Consider the following 26,948-nt stretch of genomic DNA (forward strand, 5'->3'; position numbering starts at 1 on the left):
GAGATTAGAGATGAGCGAGTATACTCGCTAAAGGCAATTGCTTGAGCGAGCATTGCCTTTAGCGAGTATCTCCACCGCTCGAGACGCTCATCTATAGTAGAGATCATTGCAGAAGACCAGGAGCCCAGAAAGTAATTGGGTGATGCGCATCTTGAATAATATCATTGTAGTAATGCCTCCAGATATCTACATTGTGTGCAGAGATAGGGCATCCAAATGGCTTACATTAAATACAACAAGGTATTTATATATGTCACTTGCCATGTTTATGCTTCATATGATGTTTTCTCATACACGAGCCCCTTAAGCACATCCCCTTTAAGAGGGTAGTGGATAATATGAAAAACAGAGCTATGGCTACCCATGCAGTCGACACAGGGTCAGCAAAATAACTTTTTCAGTATATTCTTCATTTAACCCATGCTCACGCGAATGTATGATAAACAAGTGGAAACTTCAGACTAATTAAACCCAGGCAAATAATCTCTGTCTTTGGCCGGCACACTCAGATAGAAGCAAGTGTGATATGCCTGTGTTTAATTCTGCAAATGGGTTAAAAGTAGAGATGAGTGAGCACACTCGTCCGAGCTTGATACACGTTCGAGTATTAGACTAATCGAGATGCTCGCTACTCGAATCGAGCAACACGCGGTACGCGAGTAAATTTCATTTCCCTTCTCCGCATGTTAAGCACCATTTTTTAGCCAATAAACATGCAGGGAAGGCATTACCCCTTCCTGCTGTGACGTGCCAGCCCTCTGCACATCTAGAGCAGTGAGTGGCTGGCGGTATCAGGTGACCGCCGAGTACTTAAACTGATGCCGCCCGCGGCTCGCTTCAGACGCATACTGGCAGAGTTTAGGGATAGAGCTGCAGAGATAGGGAAAACGTTAGTGTAGGGATTAGGTTGCGGTTAGGCAGGGATCCTGACTTAAAGAACCCAACAGTCCTTTTAGGACTACTCCTCTCATTGTGTGCATTATCATTTTGGCTGGCTGGGACCAGTAGTGCACCAATTTTTTTTTTCAAGCATCCCGGCTCTATTCTGCCCACATGTGTCAATGTATGCTATATACTCATGTGTGGGTGCTGTTTTGCAGTGTATCTACCAGTGCTATACAGTGGGTTAATTGTTTCTGGCGCAGCTCGACGTCTCTTAAAGGGGTTGTCTCGCGAAAGCAAGTGGAGGCTGGAATCGGCACATGTGACGGGGCGGAGCTACGTGATGACGCGTACAAGGGGGCGGAGCCAGAATGCCGGCTCGTGCCGAAGCGAAGAGATGGGAGAAGACCCTTCTGCGCAAGCGCGTCTAATCAGGAGATTAGACGCTGAAATTAGACGGAACCATGGAGACGGGGATGCCAGCGCAGGGAAGGTAAGTGAATAACTTCTGTATGGCTCATATTTAGTGCACGATGTATATTACAAAGTGCATTAATATGGCCATACAGAAGTACTTAACCCCACTTGATTTCGCGAGACAACCCCTTTAAGTCTAAAAGCCTCTGTGCCTGGCGAATGCGCCATATTTCTCAGTGCTATACACTGGTTACATTTGTTCTGGCCTTGTTCACATTTTCTCAAATCTAAAAGTCTGTGGGTGCCGTGAATTGGCCCTACATCTCAGCACTACACGCTGGTTCAATTTTTTCTGGGCCTGCATACAGCCTGTCATATCTCTAAGTCTGTGGGCGGTGAATTAGGGCTAGGTATCTGCGGTATACAGTGGGTTAAAGTTATTTCTGCCGCAGCCCAGCATCTCTCAAGTCTAAAAGCCTCTGCGTGCGCGGTGAATGAGCCCTAGTTCTCAGTGGTTACATTTTTTCTGGCCTTGCTCAGAGTTTCTCAAATCTCCAAGTCTCTGTGGACGGTGAATTAGGCCTAGATCTCAGCGCTTTACACTGGTTCAATTTTTTCTGGACTTGCTCTATCCCTTATCCTATATGATGAACAATAGGGGTAAAGGTCGAGGACGTGGACTCGGGCGTTCGAATGAGGGTGTGGGCAGAAGCTGAGGTCCTGGGCTGGGTGAAACTTTGCCTGCTGCTGAGGGATTGGTAGACCGCCACGTATCTCCCCTCCCCAGCTTCAGCTTCATCTCAGATTTTGCAGGTCCGCGTGCCAGACCATTATTAAAAGCACAACAGTGCGATAAGATGCTGACATGTATAGTGGATAACGCCTCCAGTAATTTATCCAACACCCAGCCTTCCACGCAGTCCACTCTTGCTAGCCAAGGGACTGCACCTCTGAATCCTCAGGCTGCTCCTCCTTCCTCCCAGCCTTCTCACTCCAGCAAAAGGAGAGATTCAGAACAGGCATACACCCAAAAACTCTTCTCAGGTCCCTGCCCTGAGTCAGAAAAAACGGTTCCACAGCCACGTGGGAAGTTTGTCGTGACCGATGCCGAAAATGTGGAACTTTCACAGACTCAAGGTGATGAGGGTGGGGACTTCAAATTACTGTCTCAAGAGCTATTTGAGGATGATGAGGATGAGACACAGTTGTCTGTCAGTGAGGTTGTTGTTATGGCAATAAGTCTGAGGGAGGAGCAGACTGAGGAATCAGAGGATGAGCTGGTGGATGATGAGGTGACTGGCTTGCTAAGCCTACTGAAGACAGGTTTCACAGAATAACTGTGGTCTGGCACACGGACCTGCAAAGAATTGAAAGAGTTTATTTTATTGGCAGTGGAGTTTTTGTTAAATCATAATTTTTTCACGTTTAACAATGAGTATTATTTACAAATATCAGGAGCCCCGATGGGCTTTTGGGTTCTCTCCTACTATTGCAAATTTAACCATGAATTACTGGGAATCTCAATTTATTTTTTGTAAGAATAATCCGTTTGGAAGCCACATGGTGTGGTATGCTCGTTATATCGACACTATTGTTATCATCTGGGAAGATAGATCAAAGGATGGCAAAGAAGAAAGAATAAACACATTTTTTGAATACTGTGAGACAGTGACCGGCAAAGTGCTGGAGGGACGTTACATTTCGCCTAGGATGCTCTCATATGAGGCTTTAGGGAACACCTCGGCAGATACGTGCCACCGAGCAGTCTTGGCTCAGTGGAGGAAGCCAGCATTTGTGTGTCAGTAACACTAAGTTACTGACACGTTGTAGTATGTAGTGGCTCCAAGCCGCATAGTCGGGGCCGGCATTTCCTGGAGTGGTCAAAGCGAAGGGTGGGATGGCCACTCCAACGTACCAGGTGAGGCTGGTACCAGCCCTTATAAAGCCTGGGTCTGCAGGTCTTGGAGAATGTGTGGTGAGACCTCTGCAGGTCTGAGGACCACACTGGCTGTGAGCAGCAAGCAGTGTTTTTGACAGTGAGTAGTCAGGACCGATCTATGTATAGTAAGTGCTCAGACGAGCAGGGATTACTTTCTGTAGGCTGGGAGTTAAGGCCTGTTTTGCTTTACTTTTGCTGCAATAAACCCAGGCGAAGCCTGGAATTTGAACTTTATTCCTTGTGTCACTCTCTCTGGCTGTGGATGCCCACGCTGCTACCTTATCCTGACGCTAATCCCTCACAATACATAAATAACAACATGATGGGATTAAAATTTACTGGAGAGAGGAAGGAACATGAAACCCCATTTCTAGATCTAATAATGACAGGGGATGAGTTGACAGGCAGGATAGAATTTAGATCCTACAGAAAAGAGACAGCGGGGAATACCATTCTCCACGTTAAGAGTGGACATCCTGACCACGTCAAAAAGGCTATCGCTGTGGTGAAAATGATTAGAGCCTGTTCATTACAAAAAGATTATAAGTCGGCTGAGAATGACATTGTCATCGGGCTTATGGAAAGGGGTTACAACAAAAACCATCTAAATAAAGTTTCCTACAAAATGAATAAAATAAGCAGAGACGAACCTTTGTTCAACAAAACTAATAAAAATTTAAAAAAACAACTCACTAGTTTTCTCCACCACATACAGTCGAGAATTGGTGTAAAAATAGTAGCTAAGCGAAATAAAAATCTGGGAAACATTTTAGCTTCTTTTCTTTAACCCCTTGAGTGGTGGGTTTCCTACCACCCTGTCAGACCCACCAGGGCAGGTTTTTTAAAACGGTCTAATCATTGAATTTCAACTAATTTTGCAGTTGTGTCTCAAGAGCCATAACTTTTTCATTTTTCCATTGACATGGCCATATAAGGGCTTGTTTTTTGCCGGACAAGTTGTGATTTTTTAAACAGGGGGGAGGAAAAAAAGAAATGGGGAAAAAAGAAAAAAAGGGGCCATGTCATTAAGGGGTTAAATAATGTATTAACTTCCTTCTCTGGGTCATTACGACGCACACGGATACCACATGTGTGATTGTATTTTTGATTTTTTACCAAGTAAAGGGAGACAAGTGTTTTTATTAATTTTTTTTATATTTTTTTAATTTTTTTTGTCCCTTTAGGGGACTTCCACAGGGACCCATCATGACCCCCTGATCACATTCCGGGGGTCCGATGGTGACAGCCCTTTACATGCTGCAGTGACAGCCCTTTACATGCTGCAGTCACATAGACTGCAGCATGTAAAGGGTTAACACAGCAGAAATCGGAGGTTTTCTCTGATCTCTGCTGTAAGAGCTAGTACCTAGCTGTCCTCTGACAGCCAAGCACTAGCTCTCCCTGCCACAGAGACCATCGGCTTGCTTCTGACAAGCCGATGGTCTCTATGGCAACCTATAAACAAAGCAGGAGACTTAGAAGCAGGAGATTGCCGGCAGATCGGCAATATCTTCTGCTGGTTTTTCAAAGCCCTTGCTTTGTTCTCTGTGGGACTGTGCAGGCAGAGCAACTTTTTCGCCCGAGCACCGCAATTTTCGAGTACTTCCGTAGATTCGGGGGGCGCATTGGGTGAGTGGGGGGTTGCAGCGGGGAGTGGGGGGGAGAGGGAGAGAGAGAGGGCTCCCCCTGTTCCCCGCTGCTACCCCCGCTCCGCCACGCCTCCCCCCGCCCCCCGAATCTTTTCACCCGAGTACGGAAGTACTCAAAAATCGCGGTGCTCGATCGAGTAATTACTCGAAACGAGTAGGTTCGCTCATCTCTAGTTATATGGCTTCCATCAATGAATGTATTTTCTAATCATAATGAACGGGGTGGGATAGTTTTTTCTGTATGATTCGTCAAAAATAATCAATATGCAACGAAATAATAATGAAAAAGCCTCTTTTTGAAATATATTATTTTTTAATTACACAGGATAATCTTTTTTGCTAATTTTTTCTTTATGATTTGTTTAGATTGATGAATATAAAACGAAAAATACAATAAAAAATATTTTTTTGTTGTTAAAATAATTAATATGTAACAGAATAAATCCATATCATAAGATACGACAACATACATTATGAATTATCACTGTGTAAAAATAGTAAAATTAAAAATGGTTATATGTGATATATTTATAGCCGATAATGTCATTTATTCATCAGATCATGTTTTGACATATGTGGTTTAAAAGTTGATGTTATTATATTATACTATCATGTGTTCACATTCTTTATTAAAGGGGTTGTCCTACGCCGAAATGCAAATTTTTTTTTATAACCATACCCCCACCTTGTGCAGCGTTAAAAACAATCCATTTGTTATTTAAAAAAAAAAAAAAAAATCGCTTACCTGCATCCTTGTTCTGCAGCTTCTTCTTTTCTTCTTTTGAAGATGGCCGCCGGTCCTTTCCCAAGGATGCACCGCGGTTTTCTCCCATGGTGCACCGCGGGTCTTCTCCCTTGGTGCACCATGGATTTTCTTCTCCTGTCTTGCGTTCCACTGCCGATACAGCCACCTCATTGGCTGATCAGCAACACGTGACGGAGGAGGAGCTATGATGACATGGAGAAGAGGGAGGAGCCAGCACGCAGCTCGTGAGCCCGGAGAGAGACAGAAAAAGAATCCTGCGGTGCGCAAGCGCGACTGTTCGTGCGACTAAGAAGCAGCTTTAGTCGGCGCCATGGAGACAGGGACGTCAACACCGGAGGGGGGAAGTGTATAACTTCTATATGGCTCATATTTAATGCACGATGTATATTACAAAGTGCATTAATATGGCCATACAGAAGTGCATAACCCCACTTGCTTTCACGGGACAACCCCTTTAAGAAATGTATCATATTATTCTTCACATAATATCCCTTCAGATATATAATTAATTGATATGATCTTGATATACATTTTCTTAATATATCCTCTAATCATGAAATTATATGATGTATTTATCGAATAAGAATGTTGCTGCCCTAAAGGAAACGGGACAACAAAATAATCATTCAGTTCATAAGGGGTTAACAATCAGCTGTTGTTTTTAATTAGATAAGTTATTTAAGCAAACAGGTAGTGATGCAATACAAGAGGTGATCAAGGCTCAGAGTGGGTTGAAACGCATCCTTCATGTTCTTTGGTTTTATGAAGCACATTTTCGAATAAAGAGAAGGTTTTATTCACCATAATCCGAGTTCCCATTTATCTGGATGTTTACTGTGGCCTGCACCCACACCCTCAGCTCCACGGTCCTCCACTGCCTCCACCAATGTGTCCCAGCATAGCGTTCAGCTGTCGCTAACCCAATCGTTGGAACACAAGCGGAAATATGCAGCAACCCACCTGCATGCACAATCTTTAAACATGCATATCGCAAAACTACTCAGCCTGGAGATGCTGCCATACAGGCTAGTGGAAACGGAGGCTATCTGCAACATGATGGCGGCGGCGGTCCCTCGGTACTTGGTTCCCAGTTGCCATTATTTTTCCCGCTGTGCTGTCCCTGCCCTACACCAGCACGTCTCACGCAACATAAACCGTGCCCTCACCAACGCGGTTACTGAGAAGGTCCACTTAACCATGGACACTTGAACAAGTGCTGGCGGGCAGGGACACTAGATCTCCCTGACGGCACATTGGGTGAACTTGGTGGAGGTTGGGACCAAGTCACGCTCACGTGCTACCCACACCGAAGATTGCAGTCCTACTTCGGTGAAGGTTTCTCTGGCGTATTATGCCACCTCCTCTAAACACCTTCCTTCTTCCCCACCCCCTCCACCTCTCAATTACGATGTGTGAGCATGTCGCCGGCAGTCGGTAGCTCGAGGCGCTGCAGCACTGCGGTGGGCAAGCGTCAGCAGGCAGTGCTGAAACTACTCAGCTTGCAAGAGAAGAGGCACATCGCCCAAGAGCTGTTGCAGGGTTTGACAGAGCAGACCGAGCAGTGGCTTTTGCCGCTGAACCTCCAACCAGGCATGGTCGTCTGTGATAATGACCGTCACCTGGTGGCAGCTCTGCAGCTTGGCAGATTAACACACATGTCAAGCCTGGTGCACGTGTTCAATCTGGTGGTTCAGCGGTTTCTGAAAAACTACCCCCATTTGTCTGATCTGCTGAGCAAGGTGCGTCGTCGCGTGTGCGCCCATTTCAGGAAGCCTATCACGGATGCTGCCACCTTCAGGAAACTGCAACAGCGCTTCCATCTGCCAGTGCACTGACTGCTGTGCGACATGCCCACGTGCTGGAATTCTACGTTGCACATGTTGGCCAGGCTGTACGAGCAGCGTAGAGCCAGAGTAGAATACCAGCTGCAACATGGCAGATGGAGTGGTAGTCAGCCTCCGCAGTTCTTCACAAAGGAGTGGGCATGGATGGTAGACATCTGTCAGGTGCTAGGAAACTTTGAGGAGCCTACACACATGGTGAGCGGCGACGTGGCCATTATCAGTGTAACCATCCCGCTGCTTTGCCTGCTGAGAAGTTTGGTGCTAAGCATAAAGGCTGATGCTTTGCGGTTAGAACAGGAGATGGGGGATGACAGTATGTCGCTTGATAGCCAGACCACCCTCACACCTGGAGCAGCGCGTATTGGAGGAGGGGGAGGAGGAGGAGGAGGAGGGGGAAGAGACTGCTGCCCACACTGCAGAGGGTACCCATGCTACTTCCCTCACATCTGTTCAGCATGTATGGGCTGAAGAAGAGGACGGAGGATCATAAAAGTCATCCTCCTAGTGAGGACAGCGATGTGTTGAGTACTGGGACTCTGGCACACATGGCTGACTTCATGTTAAGCTGCTCCCGTGACCCTCGCGTTAGACGCATTCTGGTCAACCAGGATTATTGGGTGTTCACCCTTCTTGACCCACGGTATAAGGAGAACCTTTCCTTTCTCATTCCCGAAGTAGAAAGGAGTACGAGAGTGATGCAATACCACAAGGCCCTGGTGGAAAAGCTAATGCTAAGGTTCCCATCTGACAATGCTATCGGTATAGGATGTACTTCAGTGGGCCAAGTAGCAGGGAAGGTGCGGGGAATCAGGCAGCATGTCCAGTGCAGGCAGGGGAACACTCTTGAAGGCCTTTGCTAGTTTTAAGGCTCCCCAGCCAGACTGTGTCACCACTCCCCAGTCTAGGCTGAGCCGGAGAGAACACTGTAAAAGGATGGTCAGGGAGTACATTGCTGAGCGTACCAATATCCTCTGTGATCCCTCTGCTACATACAACTATTGGGTGTCAAAGCTGGACACGTAGCACGAACTTGCGCTGTACACCTTGGAGGTGTTGGCCTGCCCTGCCCATCTTATCAGAGGGGGGTGTTTAGTGCTGCTGGGGGGGATCATCTTGGATAAGCGTACCCACCTGTCGACTGACAGGCTTACACTAATTAAGATGAACAAAGGCTGGATTTCCCCAGACTTCTCCAGCGGTAGAAAGCAGCGGAACATAAAGATTTTTTCAGCTGGAACAGGGGAACCATGCACCCTCTATCCCCCAAAAAGGGGAGAAGCAGCTTGGTCTATCCCTCTCTGATCTTCCTCCTCCTCCTAAACCAGCATGTCAGCACGCTGAACAGCCAATTTTTTAGAGGGCCAAAAGGCTCTGTTAAAACAAATTTTTTTGGAGTGTGGCCTCCAGGCTCTGTTTGCAAAGTAAGCAACTACGAGCTCTATCTTTAAAAAATGTTTCTGGGTTTCATCTGTACCGTGGGTAAACCAATTTTTCACGCGTACACCTGTACTCTTGATTTTTCAGAGCAAACCAATATTTCCGGGCTTCGGCCAAATTCATAGCAAACAAATTTTTCTGGCCTTCGCCTATACTCACAGCAAACCACTTTTTCATTCTTTCGCCTATACTCATAGCAAACCAATTTTTCCAGGCTTCGCCTATACTCTTAGTAAATAAATTTCTCAAGTGTGCTTGCCTGTACTCTCAGTACAACAATTTTTCAGGGGTATACCGATTTTTCAGGGGTTTACTCTTGGTATACCAATTTTACCAGTTATGCGTTCCACCATTCATGTATTTCCTCCTCTAGAGCCATTAGCATGGTCACGTGACTACGTATTAAGCAGCTTCATCATGACGCGGGGACGTTGTCACATGACATCTCCGTGGAGCGCAGCATTGCGCTCCACTGATCACGCTGGCTGGCCTATGGTATTCTGGAGGCCGGGGAGTGTAGCGTCTCTTCGCTCCTCCCTTCTAGCTGATAACTTGAAAAAAAACCGATACCATGTCATTTCTGACAGTTTCTGGCATTTCTAACATTTCTGGCAGTGCTACTCGGGAACCCCATGGAGCGCAGCACTGCATTCCACGGGCCTCGTCGGGCCATGATGTCATCAGAAAGGGCCCAAACAGCGTTCCCTGAATGGACGGCTAATGGAGTCATTGAACCAATAGGACGTATGTATTAGCCATAAATATTGTACTTTTTTTTGCTTATTATGTTTGAGAAAGGCCTGTGATCAAGCCGAAACGCGTTGCATCTAATAAATCATCTTTGCCTTACTGCGCCTACGATATTGCCTGCATTCTGGGATTCAGGGGTGCCATTTTCAAGACCCCCCTGTGAAGTAAGTGGATCTTTTTTCCTTTTAAAAAATCTGTGTCATCTTGTTTTCCTACACATTGGCACTGGAGCGCTGGTAACTTTTTGTTTGTACTTTGCTACGTTTTATTCCGTGGGTGCTATTTTCATCCTTGGAATCCACCATGATGCTCTCCTGAGGATGTCGTACATGACCAGTGCATATTGCTATACCTGGTGGAAATACCCAGACACCCATTCAGAGTGATATGCTATATTGGACCGTGACATACCGGAGCCTCTTATTTATATTGGCCCGGTGTCGTCGGGTGAGTTCTTTTTCATATCTTCTTTACTCTTTCTCTCTTCCCATCCTCTGGAGCGCTATTGTTTTATTTCTTGCTACAGCAATGTTTCAGGGGTTTGCCAATACTATTGCTACAGAAATGTTTTAGGGGTTCACCTATACTCTTGCTACAGCAATGTTTCAGGGGTTTGCCAATACTCTTGCTACAGAAAGGTTTCAGGAGTTCGCCTATACTGTGGGTGCACAACAGTTTCCCATAGCATTGTACAGCTATCTGACACATACACAGAAGGAATTGTCCAGCTTTGCCCACTGCAATTTCTTCACGGTTCATGCAGTCTTTGGAGCGGTCAAAGGAACCGTAACTGATTTAATGAGACTTTCACAGGGTCAATGCATACCTGCGGTGGCAACTTTTGCGACACCTCCTGCTTCAAGGCAATCGTTTGTTTAAGAATGGGTTGTTGAATTGTGCTGGTGCTTAGATGTACCAGAATCCGAGTTCGCTTTATGCCCACGTTAGTTGAGGGTGTGGGCAGAGGCCAAGGTCCTGGGCATGGTGCAACTCTGCCATGTTTGGCCACTCTAATTTCTTCATACTTCATAGGGTATTAAAACCTGGCACATTTGGGGGATGGAAAGTTCGCCTTGCAGTTTAAAGCCTTTCGTTTTACTCACACATCTTGAATAAACCAGCAGATTAGTTCATCAGGGATTCATTCGGGGTTGAGTTGTTCTCCTCGTGGGGGAGTAAGTTGGCAGTGTGCGGCGATTGAAAGCCTTTTGGGTTCTTTGAGGTTTAGCCATTTGTGGGTTTTCTGGGAGCAAAATGTCCCATTTTGATAAGATTTTTTTCTCCTGCTTCTAGAGATGATATTATATGCATTGTGTTGTTCTTATGAATTTGTATTTTTGTTGGAAAACCCCATTTATAAGGGATTTTGGGAGATCGAAGAGCAGCGGTCACCTGAGAAAAGGCTTTCCTAGCTCGGATTGTGGATTGCGACTAGTCTGTGAAGAGGCTAATGTTAGCATATAGAGATGGAAGAGGACCGGAGTTTCTTGAGGTCATCATCAATTCTTCTTTTATGTAGAAAAAATGTAATCTTGCGATCACATCACGTGGAATAGAATCTGGCAGAAAGCTCGGTTTTACCAGTCTATGAGCTCTGTCGATAATACAGTCTTGTTTCGTAGAGTTAGGAAGAATGGTCTTTATTAGTTTAGTGAGAGAGCTTTTTAAATCTGCTTGATTTACGTTTTCTGGTATGCCTCTGAATTTGACGTTATTCCTTCTACTTCTGTCGTCAAAGTCGGTCAGCTTGTTTTTAATAGATTCTATCTCTTCCTCTAGAGTATAGTGAGCGTCTATTAAATTGTTGTGAGAGGCTGTAATTTCGCCTATTTTGGTCTAAATGTGGTCAGTGCGCATTTCTAGTTCCTGTATGGAGCTATTAAATGTGGTGGAAAGAGCTTTGATATCCTTTTGCAAGGATCCAAGCAGGGCCAGCATCATATTTTTGATGAAGTCCTCCAAAGCTGGGAGGTTGGATGAAGGTTCATTTTTAATCAGGTCTTCATCTGTAATGGTTAGCTGTTGATGCGGGCTAGATGAGGGGGAGAGAAGAGGTCTCTGTTTTTCTGGGCTTACAGAAGGAGATGAGTAGGGAGATTGGGATCGTGAGCTCACAGAGTTACCTACCTTGGGATAGTAGTGCAAAAGTCTGCTGACCATTTCTATGCAGACCACCTTGCCCCACTGTTGGAGTGGGCAGGAGTTATGGCAACCTGATGGGCTTCACTCCCACTGACACTAGTAGGTCGCATAAACTTAATCAAAATGAAGCTATTACCCAAATTTCTATATGTATTCCAGACTACACCTATTTTAAAGCCTAAAACGTTCTTTACGACTCTCTGAAAGATACTACTCTGTATACTGTAGAGAAGATTCACCCTGAGAATTAAACTAGAAACTCTCTGTCTGCCCATGGAGGGAGGCAGGCTAGCTCTCTCCCACTTTCACTACTACTACCTAGCTATTCAGCTGGTATGGGCAGGGTGGTGGCTGTCTTCTACTGATTACAACCCAGTGGTGGGGCTTGAGCGTAGAATAGTAAGTCCTGAACAAAGTTTGAGAGGATTATTGCCACTATCCTGCTTTTATAGACAACTGACAAGGGGTCTTGCCTCACTGAAGAACGGGGCTCTTGAAAAGTGGGGCTTGGACATACCGAACCTAGACTCGGATGACCGGGATGGCTTTTTGGCCAGCTCAGGACTGCCCTAGATCATTGCAAGGGACAGGTTAATCCAAGTCAAGTTCCTACTTAGAATCTACTATACTCCCACCCGTTTGTGTACCCTGGGCCTAATCCCCAATGCAGACTGCCCAAGATGATTGAGAAGTGCACGCACAATCATGAATATGGTTTGGGAATGCCATGTTCTGCAGACCTATTGGAGAGACGTCCTTGAGTTTATGGAAGCGCACCTAGGGGCCTCACCCATCCTGCATTCTAAAATTTGTCTCTTTGGCTTTGTGGAGGACATTCCAGTTGACACAGTAACACGAACTTTATATAAATTGCTGTTCTTTAATGCAAAAAAGGTATATTGCTTAACTGGAAACATCAAAAAAACCTACTAGGGCTGCTTGGAAGCATGAAGTGAATGGGGTCATCCCTCTATAAGTTGACATATGTGGCCTGAGGCTGCCCCACCAAATTGCTAAAATATGGGGCCAGTGGGTTGACTGCCCTAATACTGCATCAGGCATATCTGACTAGGTTCTTGGCCAAGGGGAAATTTGGAGGTTTTTCTTTTTCTAGTCCTCACTATGTGCAGGGATATTGAATGTTTGCTGTAATGACGGTCGTGTTGTGGGTAAAACCTTGTTTTTATGTTTTAGTTACTATTTCCCAGGTTGTGAATCTTCGGTTCTGTTTTGGGGGGAAAATAAATAAAAGGGTATATGTAATTACAAAGGACGGGAGGAGTACAAAAGTTCTGATCTGCCGATCTCTCTACCTATGCATGTTTGTATTATATTGTATGAGAATGCCCAATAAACGTTTCTTTAAAAAAATAATAAGTCCAGTGACAAGGAATGTGAAAGTAAAGTAAAATCTCTCCCTCAGATCTGCAAACAAGGAATATGGAACAATACCCCTGCAGAGCCACCTATTGGATGTCAGCATTCCTTCACATCAATGTATGAGTTTTTACTCAGTGTGTAAAACAATGATTGGGAATAGCATTCCTTCTGGGTGCTCTCCTCGGGCAGAGATGATGCTATCCCCCAACCCACTCACTCCCCAGGTGCCTCCACACACCCCTTCTGGGTGCTCTCCTCGGGCAGAGATGATGCTATCTCCCGACCCACTCACCCACCAGGAGCCTTCACACACCCCTTCTGGGTGCTCTCCTCGGCAAAGATGCTATCTCCCAACTCACTCACCCCCTGGGTGTTCTCCTTAAGGACACCCATCTTGACCTCCTTCAAACCTTTTATATTCTCCACTGATGCAAGAACCTCGTTCTGAGGTTGATTGCATTCTAGAGAGTATCAAAAATGTCCCCAAAACATTTATAATCCCAAATCCTTCTGTGACGCAGTGATTTGAAGTTGCCTTTCAGTCTGATAACTCCCATCTTCTCTATGTTGTGTCCGTAACCACAAAAATGTTTTGCCACAGGTAATTCAGTCTTCCCCTCTCTGTGTCGTGATGAGATTCCTGGCTTTCTGCTTTTGTCCTGTTTCCCCAATATAAACTCCCCCAACAGTACATTCACTGCACAGGATCAGGTATACAATATTGGATGTGGAACATGTGAATGTCCCCGGGATCTTATAGTCCTGCTGTGTGTTGGGGATCCGTATCCTGTCCGTGGTCAGTATATGTGAGCAGGTCTTGTAGCTCCTTACCTTACAGGGATAAGTTCATTTTTGTGTGTTAGAGGGCAATGCACTCCTGATTAGAACGTTCATCACATATGGAGGTTGCCTGTAACAGAGAAGGGGAGGGTTCCGAGAATATGGTTTTCAGGCATGCGTCCTTGTGTAAGGTATGAAGGAGTTTCCTGGCAGTTTTCCATTGTAGCTCTAGCTGGGAGTTGTAGGTCACTACTAGACATACACTACTGTTTTTTTCTTTCTCCTTGTATTGGAATAGTTGATTCCTGGGTATCCTGGTGGCTCTGGTGATTTGGTCATCAACTGAGCTGGGACAGTAGCCAAGACTTAAAAATGTCTTTTTGAGATTGTATAAATGTACCTAAAAAAAGGATAAAATAGGTCAGCACTTCCCAATAGAAATCTATAGGTGCATATTAAACCATGGCTGCAACATACAATAGAAGCAGAAACGAAAGATTGGCAACAGCATGCAAAATATATTATCCGGGTATACAGGCAGGTAAGAACTATTAGGGGTTGATCCAGGGAACAGTCTGATTGCCATTAGGGAGTCGGGAAGGAATTTTTTCCCCAAAAGGGCTAATTGGCTTCTGCTCTTGGGGTTTTTTGCCTTCCTCTGGATCAAAAAAACAGGAGGCTAGACAGGCTGGACTAGATGGACATTGTCTTCATTTAGCCTTACGAACTATGTTACTATGATACATACCTATAATAAATACCCTAATGGCTTAATGCTAATGCCAGGTTGTTTTAAATGTATATATGTATGCATTATTTAATGTGGTTAGAGTATTTATTACAGGTATGTATACCTCTGATAGGAAATGTATTTTGCGTGCTGTTGCCACTCTTTGGTTTCTGCTTATATTGTATAAATGTTGCTGTTTGTTGTGTTGGAGCAAATCCAATTATTTCTGATGCCCTGGCTGTAGTCAATGGACTTTTCGATGTGCTTAAGAGAGTAACTATCCCATTTGAGGTATGTGGGCGATAAATTGCTTTTCCATATAATTTTTAGGCATTGAATTCCTCATGCAATTTTGTGAGTTTTTGTTCAATGTTGGTCCAGATGATTATGATGTCATCAATCTTGCAGAAGTAGGCCAATAGTTTCCAGGGACAGTGGGCTAGAAAGTCACTCTCCAGTTTTGCCATGAAAAGATTGGCATATTGCGGTTCCATTTTACTGCCCATCGCCATTCCAGTGAGTTGCAGAAATATCTCTTTGCCAAAGGAGAAATAATTGTGTTTGATGATGAATCTTGTGAGTTGTAACACTGATTCAGAGGTGACTCCCATTGGCCTTAAGGTGTGTTTGGCAGGTGGTCAGTCCATCCCTGTGTGGGATGTTAGATTATATGGACTCCAAATCCATGGTGGCCAGGATGGAGCCATTGGGGAAAGGACCTACAGGTGAGTTTGTTCAGTAGGTCCGTGGTGACCTGAAAGTGGCTGGTTGTATTCCTCACCAGTACTTTGAGGACACCTTCTACCATCAAACCACTGGTAGGGAACACTGACCTCACTAAAGGGCTTTTAATTTGCATATATATCTTTTTAAGGCAGTGGCTTGGCTGATAACTGCCAGCCAGACAGCTTAAACAGCCAATAGCGGAGAAACCTCAGATCCTGCCAGTTAAAACCATTACATGCCACAATCAATAACAACTGCAGCATGTAAGCAGATGACAGCAGAAGAGGGCACTTTCTGTCAGCCATCAGCCCCCACAGCACAATTACAAAGTGCCAATGTGTTCCCATGGCAGACAGAAGCCTGACGAAGGCCTCTATTTTTTGCTATGCAACTCAACCTATTAGACCCCACCTCCGGTGGAGTCTAATAGGCTGCTGTCATAGGCTTGGTAGAATGCACTACATAGGTAATTTAATGTACTATCATAGCAATCAAACTATTGCATCTTTGAGTCCCCTTGAGGGACTAAACATAGTGTAATTTAAAAGGAAAAAAACTGTTTTAAGAAAGCATTTTTCCCACAAAACCCTTCTTAAATGGATAAAATACCAAATGAAAATTTTAAAAAGCAACACAAAATAGATATTACTGCATCCACTACGACCCAGACAATTTAAATATTTTGTTATTTATCGCGCAGGATGAGCACAGTAAAAATAATTGTAGAAACTAACGCCAGAATTGCTATTTGTCTTTTCGTTTCTCTTCCAAAAAACACAATAAAAAGTTGTCAAAAAGTCACATGTACCTCAAACTAATACCAATAAAAACTATAACTGTCCTCGCATAAAACAAGACCTCATATAACTGCATTACCACAAAAATAAAAAGGTTATGGACCTTAGGAAGCGGTGATGCAGATTCAATTGTTTTTCTTTATGTAATCATGCAGATACAGATAGAAGATTGTGTTACGATTACTGAATGGTGAATGCCATAAACACAAAAGCCAAAACAATGGTGGAATTTCTGAGAGGTTTTTTATAAAAGTTATACAAAATAGGACATGTGCCCCAGTTGCCATTCAAAAGGACAACTTGTCCCAAAAGAGCAAGCCTTAGTATGGTTTTCCATGAGTAATGGCTCTTGCAATGCCACCATAACAATCACTTCTTCCTTAAACCACAAAACAGGCTCGCCACTAAGAGGTTAATGTGAAAGATATGACGATTTATACGGCAGGTTATCTGAAGTATATTTGCTTTTTGAATAACAGATGTTCATTGGTAATTACATACTTTACTGTTTTTATTGCATAAGACGTCACTTAGTAGCTGCTATACTTCTTTTTACAATTTGTAAGTAACATGAGTTAAAGAAAATGGCTAATTCTGTGTGTGACTTCTCGCATGTCTTACAAGATTTGTTTTCTGAATAAAACATTTCCCACATTCTGAACATGAAAATGGCTTCTCCCCTGTGTGAATTTTCAGATGTGAAATAAGATGTGATTTCCTTTGAAAACATTTCCCACATTCTGAACATGAAAATGGCCTCTCTCCTGTGTGAATTCTTTTATGTGTGACTAGATGTTGTTTCCTTGTAAAACCTTTCCCACATTCTGAACATGAAAATGGCTTCACTCCTGTGTGACTTATCTGATGTGTTTCAAGAATTGATTTCCTTGAAAAGCATTTCCCACATTCTGAACATGAAAATGGTTTCTCTCCTGTGTGAATTCTCTTATGTGTAATAAGATGTGATTTCAATGCAAAACATTTCCCACATTCTGAACATGAAAATGGTTTCTCCCCTGTGTGAATTCTCTTATGTGTAACAAGAATTGATTTCCTTAAAAAACATTTCCCACATTCTGAACATGAAAATCTTTTCTCTCCTGTGTGTATTCTCATATGTGTAAGATAATCTGATTTCCTTAAAAAACATTTCCCACATTCTGAACATGAAAATCTTTTCTCTCCTGTGTGTATTCTCATATGTGTAAGATAATCTGATTTCCTTGTAAAACATTTCCCACATTCTGAACATGAAAATGGCTTCTCCCCAGTGTGAATTCTGTTATGTGCAACAAGAGCCGATTTGCTTGTAAAACATTTCCCACATTCTGAACATGACAATGGCTTCTCCCCTGTGTGAGTTCTCCTATGTGTAACAAGAATCGATTTCCTTGAAAAACATTTCCCACATTCTGAACATGAAAATGGCTTCACTCCTGTGTGACTTATCTGATGTGTTTCAAGAATTGATTTCCTTGAAAAGCATTTCCCACATTCTGAACATGAAAATGGTTTCTCTCCTGTGTGAATTCTCTTATGTGTAATAAGATGTGATTTCACTGCAAAACATTTCCCACATTCTGAACATGAAAATGGTTTCTCCCCTGTGTGAATTCTCTTATGTGTAACAAGACTTGATTTCCTTAAAAAACATTTCCCACATTCTGAACATGAAAATCTTTTCTCTGCTGTGTGCATTCTCATATGTGTAAGATGAACCGATTTCCTTGTAAAACACTTCCCACACTCTGAACATGAAAATGGCTTCTCTCCTGTATGAATTCTCTTATGTATAACAAAATAGAATTTGTTTATAAAACATTTTCCACATTCTGAACATGAAAATCGCTTCTCTCTCCTGTGAATTCTCTTATGTGTTACAAGATCTGATTTCCTTGTAAAACATTTCCCACATTCAGAACATGAAAATTTCTTCTCTCCTGTGTGATGTCTCTGATGTGAAACAAGACTTGATTTCCTTGTAAAATATTTCCCACATTCTGGACATGAATATGGCTTCTCCCCTGTGTGAGCTCTTTCATGTTTTCCCATGCTGTGATTTTCCTTATCAGTCTGTGATGAATCTGAAGATGGAACCTGTATAAGAGGATCAGATGATGGATCTTTGCTATGAAGGGCTGAGGGCACATCTAGGATAATGGCAGTTTCTTCATTTGTATATTGTGTGATGCCACAATCTTCTGCTTTACAATCTGCAGTTATCAGTCCCTCTGAGATCCCGGTACTATCATCTGCCAAGCATAAAACTGATTTTACTATTTCACAAGTTATATTGATATTATTAGACAGCACAGTAGCTTCATGGTTATCACTATGGACAACATCTGCATTGAGTTTGTATGTTCTTCCTGTGCTTGCATTGGTTTCCTCCCATACTTCAAAAAACATGCTATCAAAAGAATTTAAAAATTGAAAGCCCAGACAGAACCTAAAACGTCAAGTGATGTAAAGTGCTGCAGAATATGTATGCGGTATATAAAGAGGATTAGATTTGTTAAGAAACATTTCAGTACTACAAGTCAGGTGGCAAAACGCAGTTATTAACTCACTAAAAACAGCAATGGCAAAACAGTTGTAGAGCGAGGACCAGTAGATCATGATGTTCGGCAACCAGTTCTCCCTTGCAACCTTATTTTTTTAGACCCGTATTAGAGGGCTAACAATACAAAACAAAAAAGTGCCAAATCTACCACAAGCCATTTTAACTGCCTACAATGTGGTCCATCCGACTTCAGGCATGCCCGCTGATATGTCCTGGACAAGACAGTGCAGTATGCTACAGTATGTTGTCCATTATTTGGTGCTGGATCAATGCCAGAGTCTACAAACGAAGCCTTCAGCTCAGATACCGGATTAGCAGATGCCGTCTTCTGGTAAAATGAAAGCCATCTTCTTTATATTTTTCCTTCTATTCCTGATGTTGATCAAAATGTTGACAATGTCATTCTTGACACACACAGCAGTAACCCTCAAACCTCCAAATTCTGGGTCCATGGCTTCATGTTCTATTGCGTTTTCACATAGTATTATCATAGGAGACTAATAGCAGCTATTGGTTTTGAACTGAAAATTGGGCACTTTTACCTGCTTAGTACTACAGCAGATGATGAAGAAAGACTCCCACATATATTCCCCATCCATATTATAAATGCCCATCCTGTGTTATCTCCTATAACATATCACATTGTCAGCCATATTTAGTTTGTACTCCGGCTGAATGGGGGAATATACAGCGGAAAATCTGACAGATCCCAGAGCTTATAAATCTACATAACTATCTGCAGCCGGTGACCGAGGAGAATCTGGGACTCATCTCTGCTGTATTTAGTGGTTACTACTCACCTGGGCGGTTACCTGTAGGCATCTCCTCTTTACACCGCTGATCGCCCCTCACATTTGTCTCTGTAGTATTAATATGGGTCAGATCTTCATCTGGATACAAAAGCTGTGAGACAAATATTGTAGAAGTCAGCAGACGGTTGGAGAAGTCGTGTGGGATGTTTTATGACATAATGATATATATATAATTATATACACACACACACACAGCTATGTGTCTTTTTTATATGTATACTAATTCTATTTTTATATGCATACTAATTCTATACAATGCCATAATGCAAAAAACTTAATATGGACCTTACTGAAGCTTGGTTAGATATTACGCTAAAATCTTAGCAAGGCCGAGAGAGATGTGTCCAGGAACAGGGAGAGGCTGAAGGAGAACTGGATGAAGAGTGGAGGAGAACACATTCATCTTTCTCTAAATAAATGTTCACACAGAAATTTGAGACTGTTTTGCACTCAGTCCAGTTTAATGATGTGTCTTATCTCTCCTTCAACCTGCACATGGAAGAAGATACAGCACCACTTATTGGATGGCAGCATTATTACAAGTCAAGTTCTTAATTTTTAAAATTTTTAAAAGAGAAAAAAAAAATTATTCGGAGGAGATCCCTCTTGACCTCCTTCAGATCTTTCACATTTTTCACTCATGCAAGAATCCCTAGCTGAAGTTCATTCCATTCATAGGCCTCCTTCCCACGAACGGATTTACGCCGCGTAAATTCGCGGCAAAAATCCGCTGCGTTGCCCCCTGCTATTAGGTTCTATTGAACCTAATAGCTCACTGCTCACGATGTGGAATTCCACCGCGGGATTTCGCACCGTGAAATCTCCCGTCCTCACCCGCAGCATGCTCTATTTGCCGCGGGTGTACGCGCTGACGGCTTCCATTGCAGTCAATGGAAGCCGTCCGTTCATGCTATCTCCCGCTGTAACACAGCGGAAGATAGCGTGAAAACGCTTTCCCGCCTACCGCCGCCGCGTCATATCACGCGGTGGGCGTGTCACATGACGCGACAGCGGTGGGCGGGGAAGCGTCTTCACGCTATCTTCCGCTGGTAAGTTTGGGGTCTCTGGGGGGGGCGCCGTGACGGGCTTCACTGCAGAATATTCCGCGGCGGAGCCCGTCACGCTCGTGTGAAGCCGGCCCTAAGGGGTATCAAACATGACCATAAATTTGTACTCCCAAATTCTTCTGTGATGCTCCAGCTTGAAATTGCCCTTCAGTATAATAACTCTCATCTGCTCTATGCTGTGTCCCTGACCACAAAAATGTCTTGCCACAGTTAGTACAGTCTTTCCCTCTTTAATTGAATGGCAATGAGATCTCATCCTGGCTCTCAGTTTTTGTCCTGTTTCCCCACTGTAAAGCCCCCCACAGGACATTTACTGCACAGAATGAGGTACACAACATTGGACGTGGAACATGTAATGTTTCCGGGATAGTCCTGCTGTGTGTTAGGGATCCATATCCTGTCCGCAGTCAGTACATGTGAGCCATCAAAAGCCCATTTGTGGCCTCCACAAAACTTCTGGACTTGCTACCGGAGAACCCCAGGGTTGGAGTATTCCAAATGCTTCACAAACTACACAAAGCTGGCAACCCAGCGAGGCCAATTATCTCCGGTGTGGGAACCCTCACTGAAAAAATTTCAGAATGAGTAGAAGGTGTCCTCAAACCACAGGTGAGGAATACAACCAATACAGCCAGCTACTTTCAGGACTCCACGGACCTACTGAACAAACTGTCAACCGTAGATCCCTTCCCCGATGGCACCATCCTGGCCACCATGCTTTGAAGTACTTATATACTAACAGCCCACACAAAGATGGACTGACTGCCTGCCAAGCACACCTTGAGGCCAAATGGGGTAAACTCTGAATCAGTGTTACAACTCACTAGATTCATCCTTACACACAATTTTTTCTCTTTTGACAGAGATATTCCTGCAATTTACAGGGACTGTATGCTAACGTTTTCATGGCAAAACTGGAGAGTGACCTTTTGGCTTCCTGCCCCACCATTGGCTTACTTCCGCTACATTGATGACATCATAATCATCTGGACCAACACCATAAACCTACCATTAAGCTACTCATATACAGAAATCAACTTTTTGGACACCACCATAAAAATTGCAAACAACTAAATACAGACACCCCTATACCGGAAACGGGTTGATAAACCCACATACCCATCCCAAACACATCAAGACATTCATCATCATACAATAGAGGCAGAAACCAAAGAGTGGTAACAGCACACAAAATGCACAGAGCTATACAAACCTATAATGAATACTCTAACCCCATTAAATAATGCATACATTTAAAACCACCTGGCATTAGCATTAGGCCATTAGAGTATTTATTATAGGTATGTATACTTCTGAGGTATATGTATTTCGCATGCTGTTGCCACTCTGGTTTCTGCTTCTATTGTATGTTGCAACCATTGTTTAACCCTTTCCAATCCACTGTCTGACGTCTGAAGACATTCTGATTGAAGGCTGTACAGCTCCGATTTTGGAAGACATTCAGCAGGGTATTCTTACTGTATATTATTGGCCGCTCTGTTGTCAGGGGCCTCTCCAGCATGTCCCATACGACAGTACTGGCTCTAGCCAGCAGATGGCGCCATTGTATAATGGCAGAAAGAGAAAGCCCCCTAGGAAACCCTAAATTCAAAATTGGATTGCAAAGGGTTAAGGTGCACCTATAGATTTCTATTGGGAAGTGCTGACCTATTTTATCCTTTTTTAGGAAGATTTATACAATATCAAAAAGACATTTTTAAATCGGGGCTCAATTGATGACCAAATCACCAGAGCCACCAGGATACCCAGAAATCAACTACTCCAATACAAGGAGAAAGAAAAAATGGATGTGTACCTCTAGTAGTGACCTACAATTCACAGCCAGAGGTACTAAGGAAGACTGTAAACAAACTCCATCATACCCTACACAAGAATGACCGTCTGAAAACCATATTCCCGGACCCTTCCCTCACTGGGTTATAGGCAACCTCCTAATTTAAGAAACTGTATAACCAGGAGTGCATTGCCCTCTGACACACAAAAAAGAACTTGTCCCTGTAAGTTATGGAGCTGCAAGACAGGCTCACATGTACTGACTGCGAACAGGATACGGATCCCCAACACACAGCAGGACTATAAGATAATGGGAACATTCACATGTTCCACGCCCGATTTTGTGTACCTGATCCTGTGCAGTAAATGTCCTGTCGGGGGCTTTATATTGGGGAAACAGGACAAAAACTGAGAGCCAGGATGACATCTCATCGCCACTCAATTGAAGAGGGAAAGACTGTACTAACTGTGGCAAAACATTTTTGTGGGCAGGGACACAGCATAGAGCAGATGAGAGTTATTATACTGAAGGGATATTTTAAATCGTAGCATCACAGAAGAATTTGGGAGTACAAATTTATGGTCATGTTTGATACCCTCAAGAATAGAATGAGCCTCAGCCCGGGATTCTTGCATGAGTGGAGAATATGAAAGGTCTGAAGGAGGTCAAGAGGGATGTCCTCTTCCGAAATCATAATTTTTTTTTCTCTTTAAAACTTTGCAAAAATCCAGAACTTGACTTGTAAGAATATTGCAATCCAATAAGTGGTGCTGCATTTCCTTCCATGTGCAGGTTGAAGACCTGAGTGACTGCTGCCTCTCATCTGATTGGTCCCACTGAGTCAATCAGAGGCAGCAGTCACACACCCATTCATAAATTCATGAATGGGTGTGTGAGTGGAATCTGCCTCTGATTGGTCAGGCTGTGACCAATTAGAAGCAGCTCATTCAGCAGGCGGGGATTTTAAATCCCCGGCTGCTGAATACTACTCACAGCTGTTCAGAGCAGTTCAGGAGGACTGCCGCTGGCCGCGCTGAACTCCGTCTGCCGGGACCAGGTGAGTATATATATATATATATTCCATTTTTATACATTTCTGGATGAATTGCAGGGAAGGGCTTATATATTTAACCCTTTCCCGACAATTCATCCCGCGATCGCCGACAGCCCATTGCTTTTAATGGAGCCGGCTGTATTGACGGCTCCATTGAATTCAATGGGCTAACATTGTTCTGCCGGGAAAAGGTGAGTATATATATATATATATATATATATATATATATATATATTTTTTTTTTTTTTTTTACACATTTCTGGATGAATTGCAGGGAAGGGCTTATATATTTAAGCCCTTCCCGACAATTCATCCCGCGCTCGCCGGCAGGCCATTGCTTTCAATGGAGCCGGCTGTATTGCCGGCTCCATTGAATTCAATTGTCAGTGCTCGTTTAATCGAGACGAGTACCGCGTGGTGCTCGTCTCGAGTAATGAGCATCTCGAGCACCCTAATACTCGAACGAGCATCAAGCTCGGACGAGTATGCTCGCTCATCTCTAGTAGCCATCTTCTATGCCTCTTTTCATTATATTCATTTGTCCTCTTTTAGAGGATTTATGGATATTAAAGTAACTCAAAAAGCCTTGAGTGAATAACCGAGGGCAGGGCTCTGGCTGGCAGGTTAAGCCGACGTGCTTCTCCATGTTTTCACAGGTTTCAAAATATTCTCTCTAAACAACTTATTGTTTATAATTACTGTACTTTTGTGTTTTGAGAAGTTAATCATGTATGAGCCTCTTGCGCTTGCATGTGTTTGCCTGGCATCTAAATTCCTTATCTTGCATATTCTTATTGTGTTTGTTTCTTCAACCAATGATAATCAATTAAATTATAATAGATTTGAATTATAACACTGGCCAACAAAAAAATATTTTGAAATGTTTTAACTTCATTAGTCAAATCTTACTAATTTTGGGGTGAGAAAAACGAATACGACAAAAAAATTTTTTATTAGCTCTAGTTTCTGTGATATACAATAGGCGGAAGTGTGTTATTTTAACGGATTAAGATAAAATGATACATTTTAATGACATATGCTAACAACATTAAAAGTGCATTTGAATTTTCTTTTAATGATAGTTACATTCTAAGAGTTTTAAATCGATGGAAGAATTCCTGGCAGGTGGTTCGATGTGAAGAAAATCATGTGGTGACTTCATGAGATAGTTTTGGCTTGACTCTTGTAAGTGAGTTCTGGAGCATCCCTACACACAGACCAGCAGTAATCCACAAGCATTGCTTCATTCCAACGGCCCTGATATCTTTGTTCCATTACAGAAATATCCTGGTGGAATCTTTCTCCGTATTCCTCACTGACAGCTCCACAACTAGGAGGGAAAATGTCTAGGTGGGAGTGGAGAAAAAGATTTTAAGCGACATGTTACATCCGAGTTGATGATATTTTTCCAAAAATCCTGTCACCGACTGAGAGTAGTTATCTCTTTTGTTGCCTAAGAATCCATGAATAGCTCCCTTTAAGGCTTGCCAAGATTCCTTGTCTTTTCCCTCCAAAACTTGGTAAAACGCAGGATCCTTTACAAGTTGCCAAATTTGTGGCCCAACAAAAATACCTTCCTTAATCTTTGCATCACTCAATTTAGGAAATTTGTCTTAAATGCCTGTCCTTCCTGGTTCATGCCTTTGACATTTTTCATTAAACCCAGCTTTATACGAAGGGGTGGAAGAAGAACATCTTTTGGGTCTATGAAAGGCTTGGCAACAACATTTTTCTCAATAGAGTCAAGTTTTTTTGCAGGCCAGTCCGCTAAAATGTAATGTGATTTCCTATCTCTACTGTTCCACATACGTAAAAAGCAACAGTATTTAGTGGACCCCCGTTGCATTTCTAAGAGTACAGCGATAACTTTTAGCTTGCCACAGAATTTACTGACTCTAGAAGTTCTGCCTTCTCCTTTAACAAGTCAAGGTCTTGAATGATATCACTCAATTCCGCTTGACTCAGTCTGTGTGGTGTATCACCTTTTACTTCAAAGTCAGGGTCATGGGATGTGGAAGGCTTGTTGGGTTCTTCTTTTCCCACACTTTATTTTCTACTTCAAGCTCATAATGTTGGGGTGGAGTAGGAACTGGTAAACTATCTGAATGTGGAATAGGTCGAATAGCAGATGGAAGATTCAGTTATTGTACTGTTCCTGTTTTCTTCATTGACAATCCTGCCTTTATAGACGGAGTTAAGCAGAAATAGCGGTCATCTGTATGGTTTGTAGGCTCCTGCCAAGCCATAGGCACAGCAAAAGCAATAGATCATTTTTTATTTTTCAGCCATTTTCATAGTTTAACTGAATAAGAGTTGCAACACATATGTGGAGCCCATGGCTTATCCTGGTCCCCTACCTTCATACCAAATGATGATAGGCAGTCTTCCAAGAGGTGTCAGATTGCGTTTCTGTGACAAAAATGTTATTTTACCATAAATGTAACAAATTATTCACTAAATTTACACATTTTCGTGGCATTTTGATATAGCAAATTTTACACTTTAAAAGCACTCCAAAACCAGAAATTCTGAAAAAAAGAAAACCAGCAACAATATGAAACTCAGTCATAGCAACACTTATTATGCTTATAACCTACAAACATGGAGAACATTGTGTTATGTCAGTTGAGAGGTGTGACACCTCCCCCCAAAAATAATTGACACAAAATAAAAATGCAAACTCTAAAAAAATGACATGTCACTGTATCTCCAGAGCAACAGCTAATCGGTCCTTTTTATGGTGATTTTTGAATTCAGCAGATGGAAATACGTATAATACGCTAATTTTGAGCTGGAACACAAATTCATCGTTGGGCAGTGTAATTGAAGCATGCGCCTTTATAAAAACTGGAAAGGGAGATTCAGCACAGGGAATGAAATAGTGAATGGTGATTAGGCAGTTCACAGTTGTAAATCACATAGCTGCTGAGCAGGGAAAAAAGGAGGGGCTTTCTGGCTCATTTCAATGTTGCAGAGTTAGATAAACATAACAGGGGTAGAAGACAGAAGTCAAGGAGGAGTTCAGTGGGAGGCTGTGAGCAGTATGGAGTGGAGAGAGAGGGAGCGAGAAGCAGGGGCAGGAATGGCCCCAGCTAGGCTTCCTTCTCCTCTGCCCTTTATAATAAGAGATGCATTATGTAAACTTTCAGTCACTGAACCTCAGCTACTGTCTTCAACCCTGGCATGTGTTCAAGCCAGCCTTCCAGCTCTGATTCAAAAATGCAGCCACAGAAGTCTCAAGCTGCAAAAGAAGTGAATTTCTTACCGAAAATTCCTTTTTTCCGAGTCATCCTGACTAGAGATGAGCGAACCTACTCGTTTTGAGTAATTACTTGATCGAACACCGCGATTTTCGAGTACTTCCGTACTCGGGGGAAAAGATTCGGGGGGGCTCCGGGGAGCGGGGGGAGGCGTGGCG

At 43.1% G+C, this 26,948-nt stretch overlaps 2 protein-coding genes across 8 annotated transcripts in view; both read right to left on the reverse strand.

Moving 5' to 3' along the window:
• The window catches only part of LOC136629067 (zinc finger protein 585A-like), a 243,278-nt gene that overhangs the window by 208,239 nt on the left and 8,091 nt on the right, over nucleotides 1-26,948 (reverse strand). The window lies entirely within an intron of this gene.
• LOC136628993 (oocyte zinc finger protein XlCOF7.1-like) overlaps nucleotides 1-26,948 on the reverse strand; it is a 129,226-nt gene that overhangs the window by 38,014 nt on the left and 64,264 nt on the right. For 2 of the 7 annotated variants that reach the window (XM_066605083.1, XM_066605088.1), the window contains 2 exons: nucleotides 19,603-19,705; nucleotides 16,478-18,491 (listed from right to left, as the gene is read on the reverse strand). The exons of 3 other annotated variants lie outside the window; for them this stretch is intronic. In XM_066605083.1, coding sequence (XP_066461180.1) covers nucleotides 16,828-18,491; nucleotides 19,603-19,705 — 1,767 coding nt within the window. In that variant the 3' untranslated portion in view covers nucleotides 16,478-16,827. Of the gene's footprint in view, nucleotides 1-16,477; nucleotides 18,492-19,602; nucleotides 19,706-26,948 lie in introns of those variants that run through there. 2 more of the 7 variants (XM_066605084.1, XM_066605081.1) reach the window with 1 other exon arrangement.

The sequence above is a fragment of the Eleutherodactylus coqui genome, chromosome 5, assembly GCF_035609145.1.
Source record: "Eleutherodactylus coqui strain aEleCoq1 chromosome 5, aEleCoq1.hap1, whole genome shotgun sequence".
In the NCBI taxonomy this organism is placed as follows: domain Eukaryota; kingdom Metazoa; phylum Chordata; class Amphibia; order Anura; family Eleutherodactylidae; genus Eleutherodactylus; species Eleutherodactylus coqui.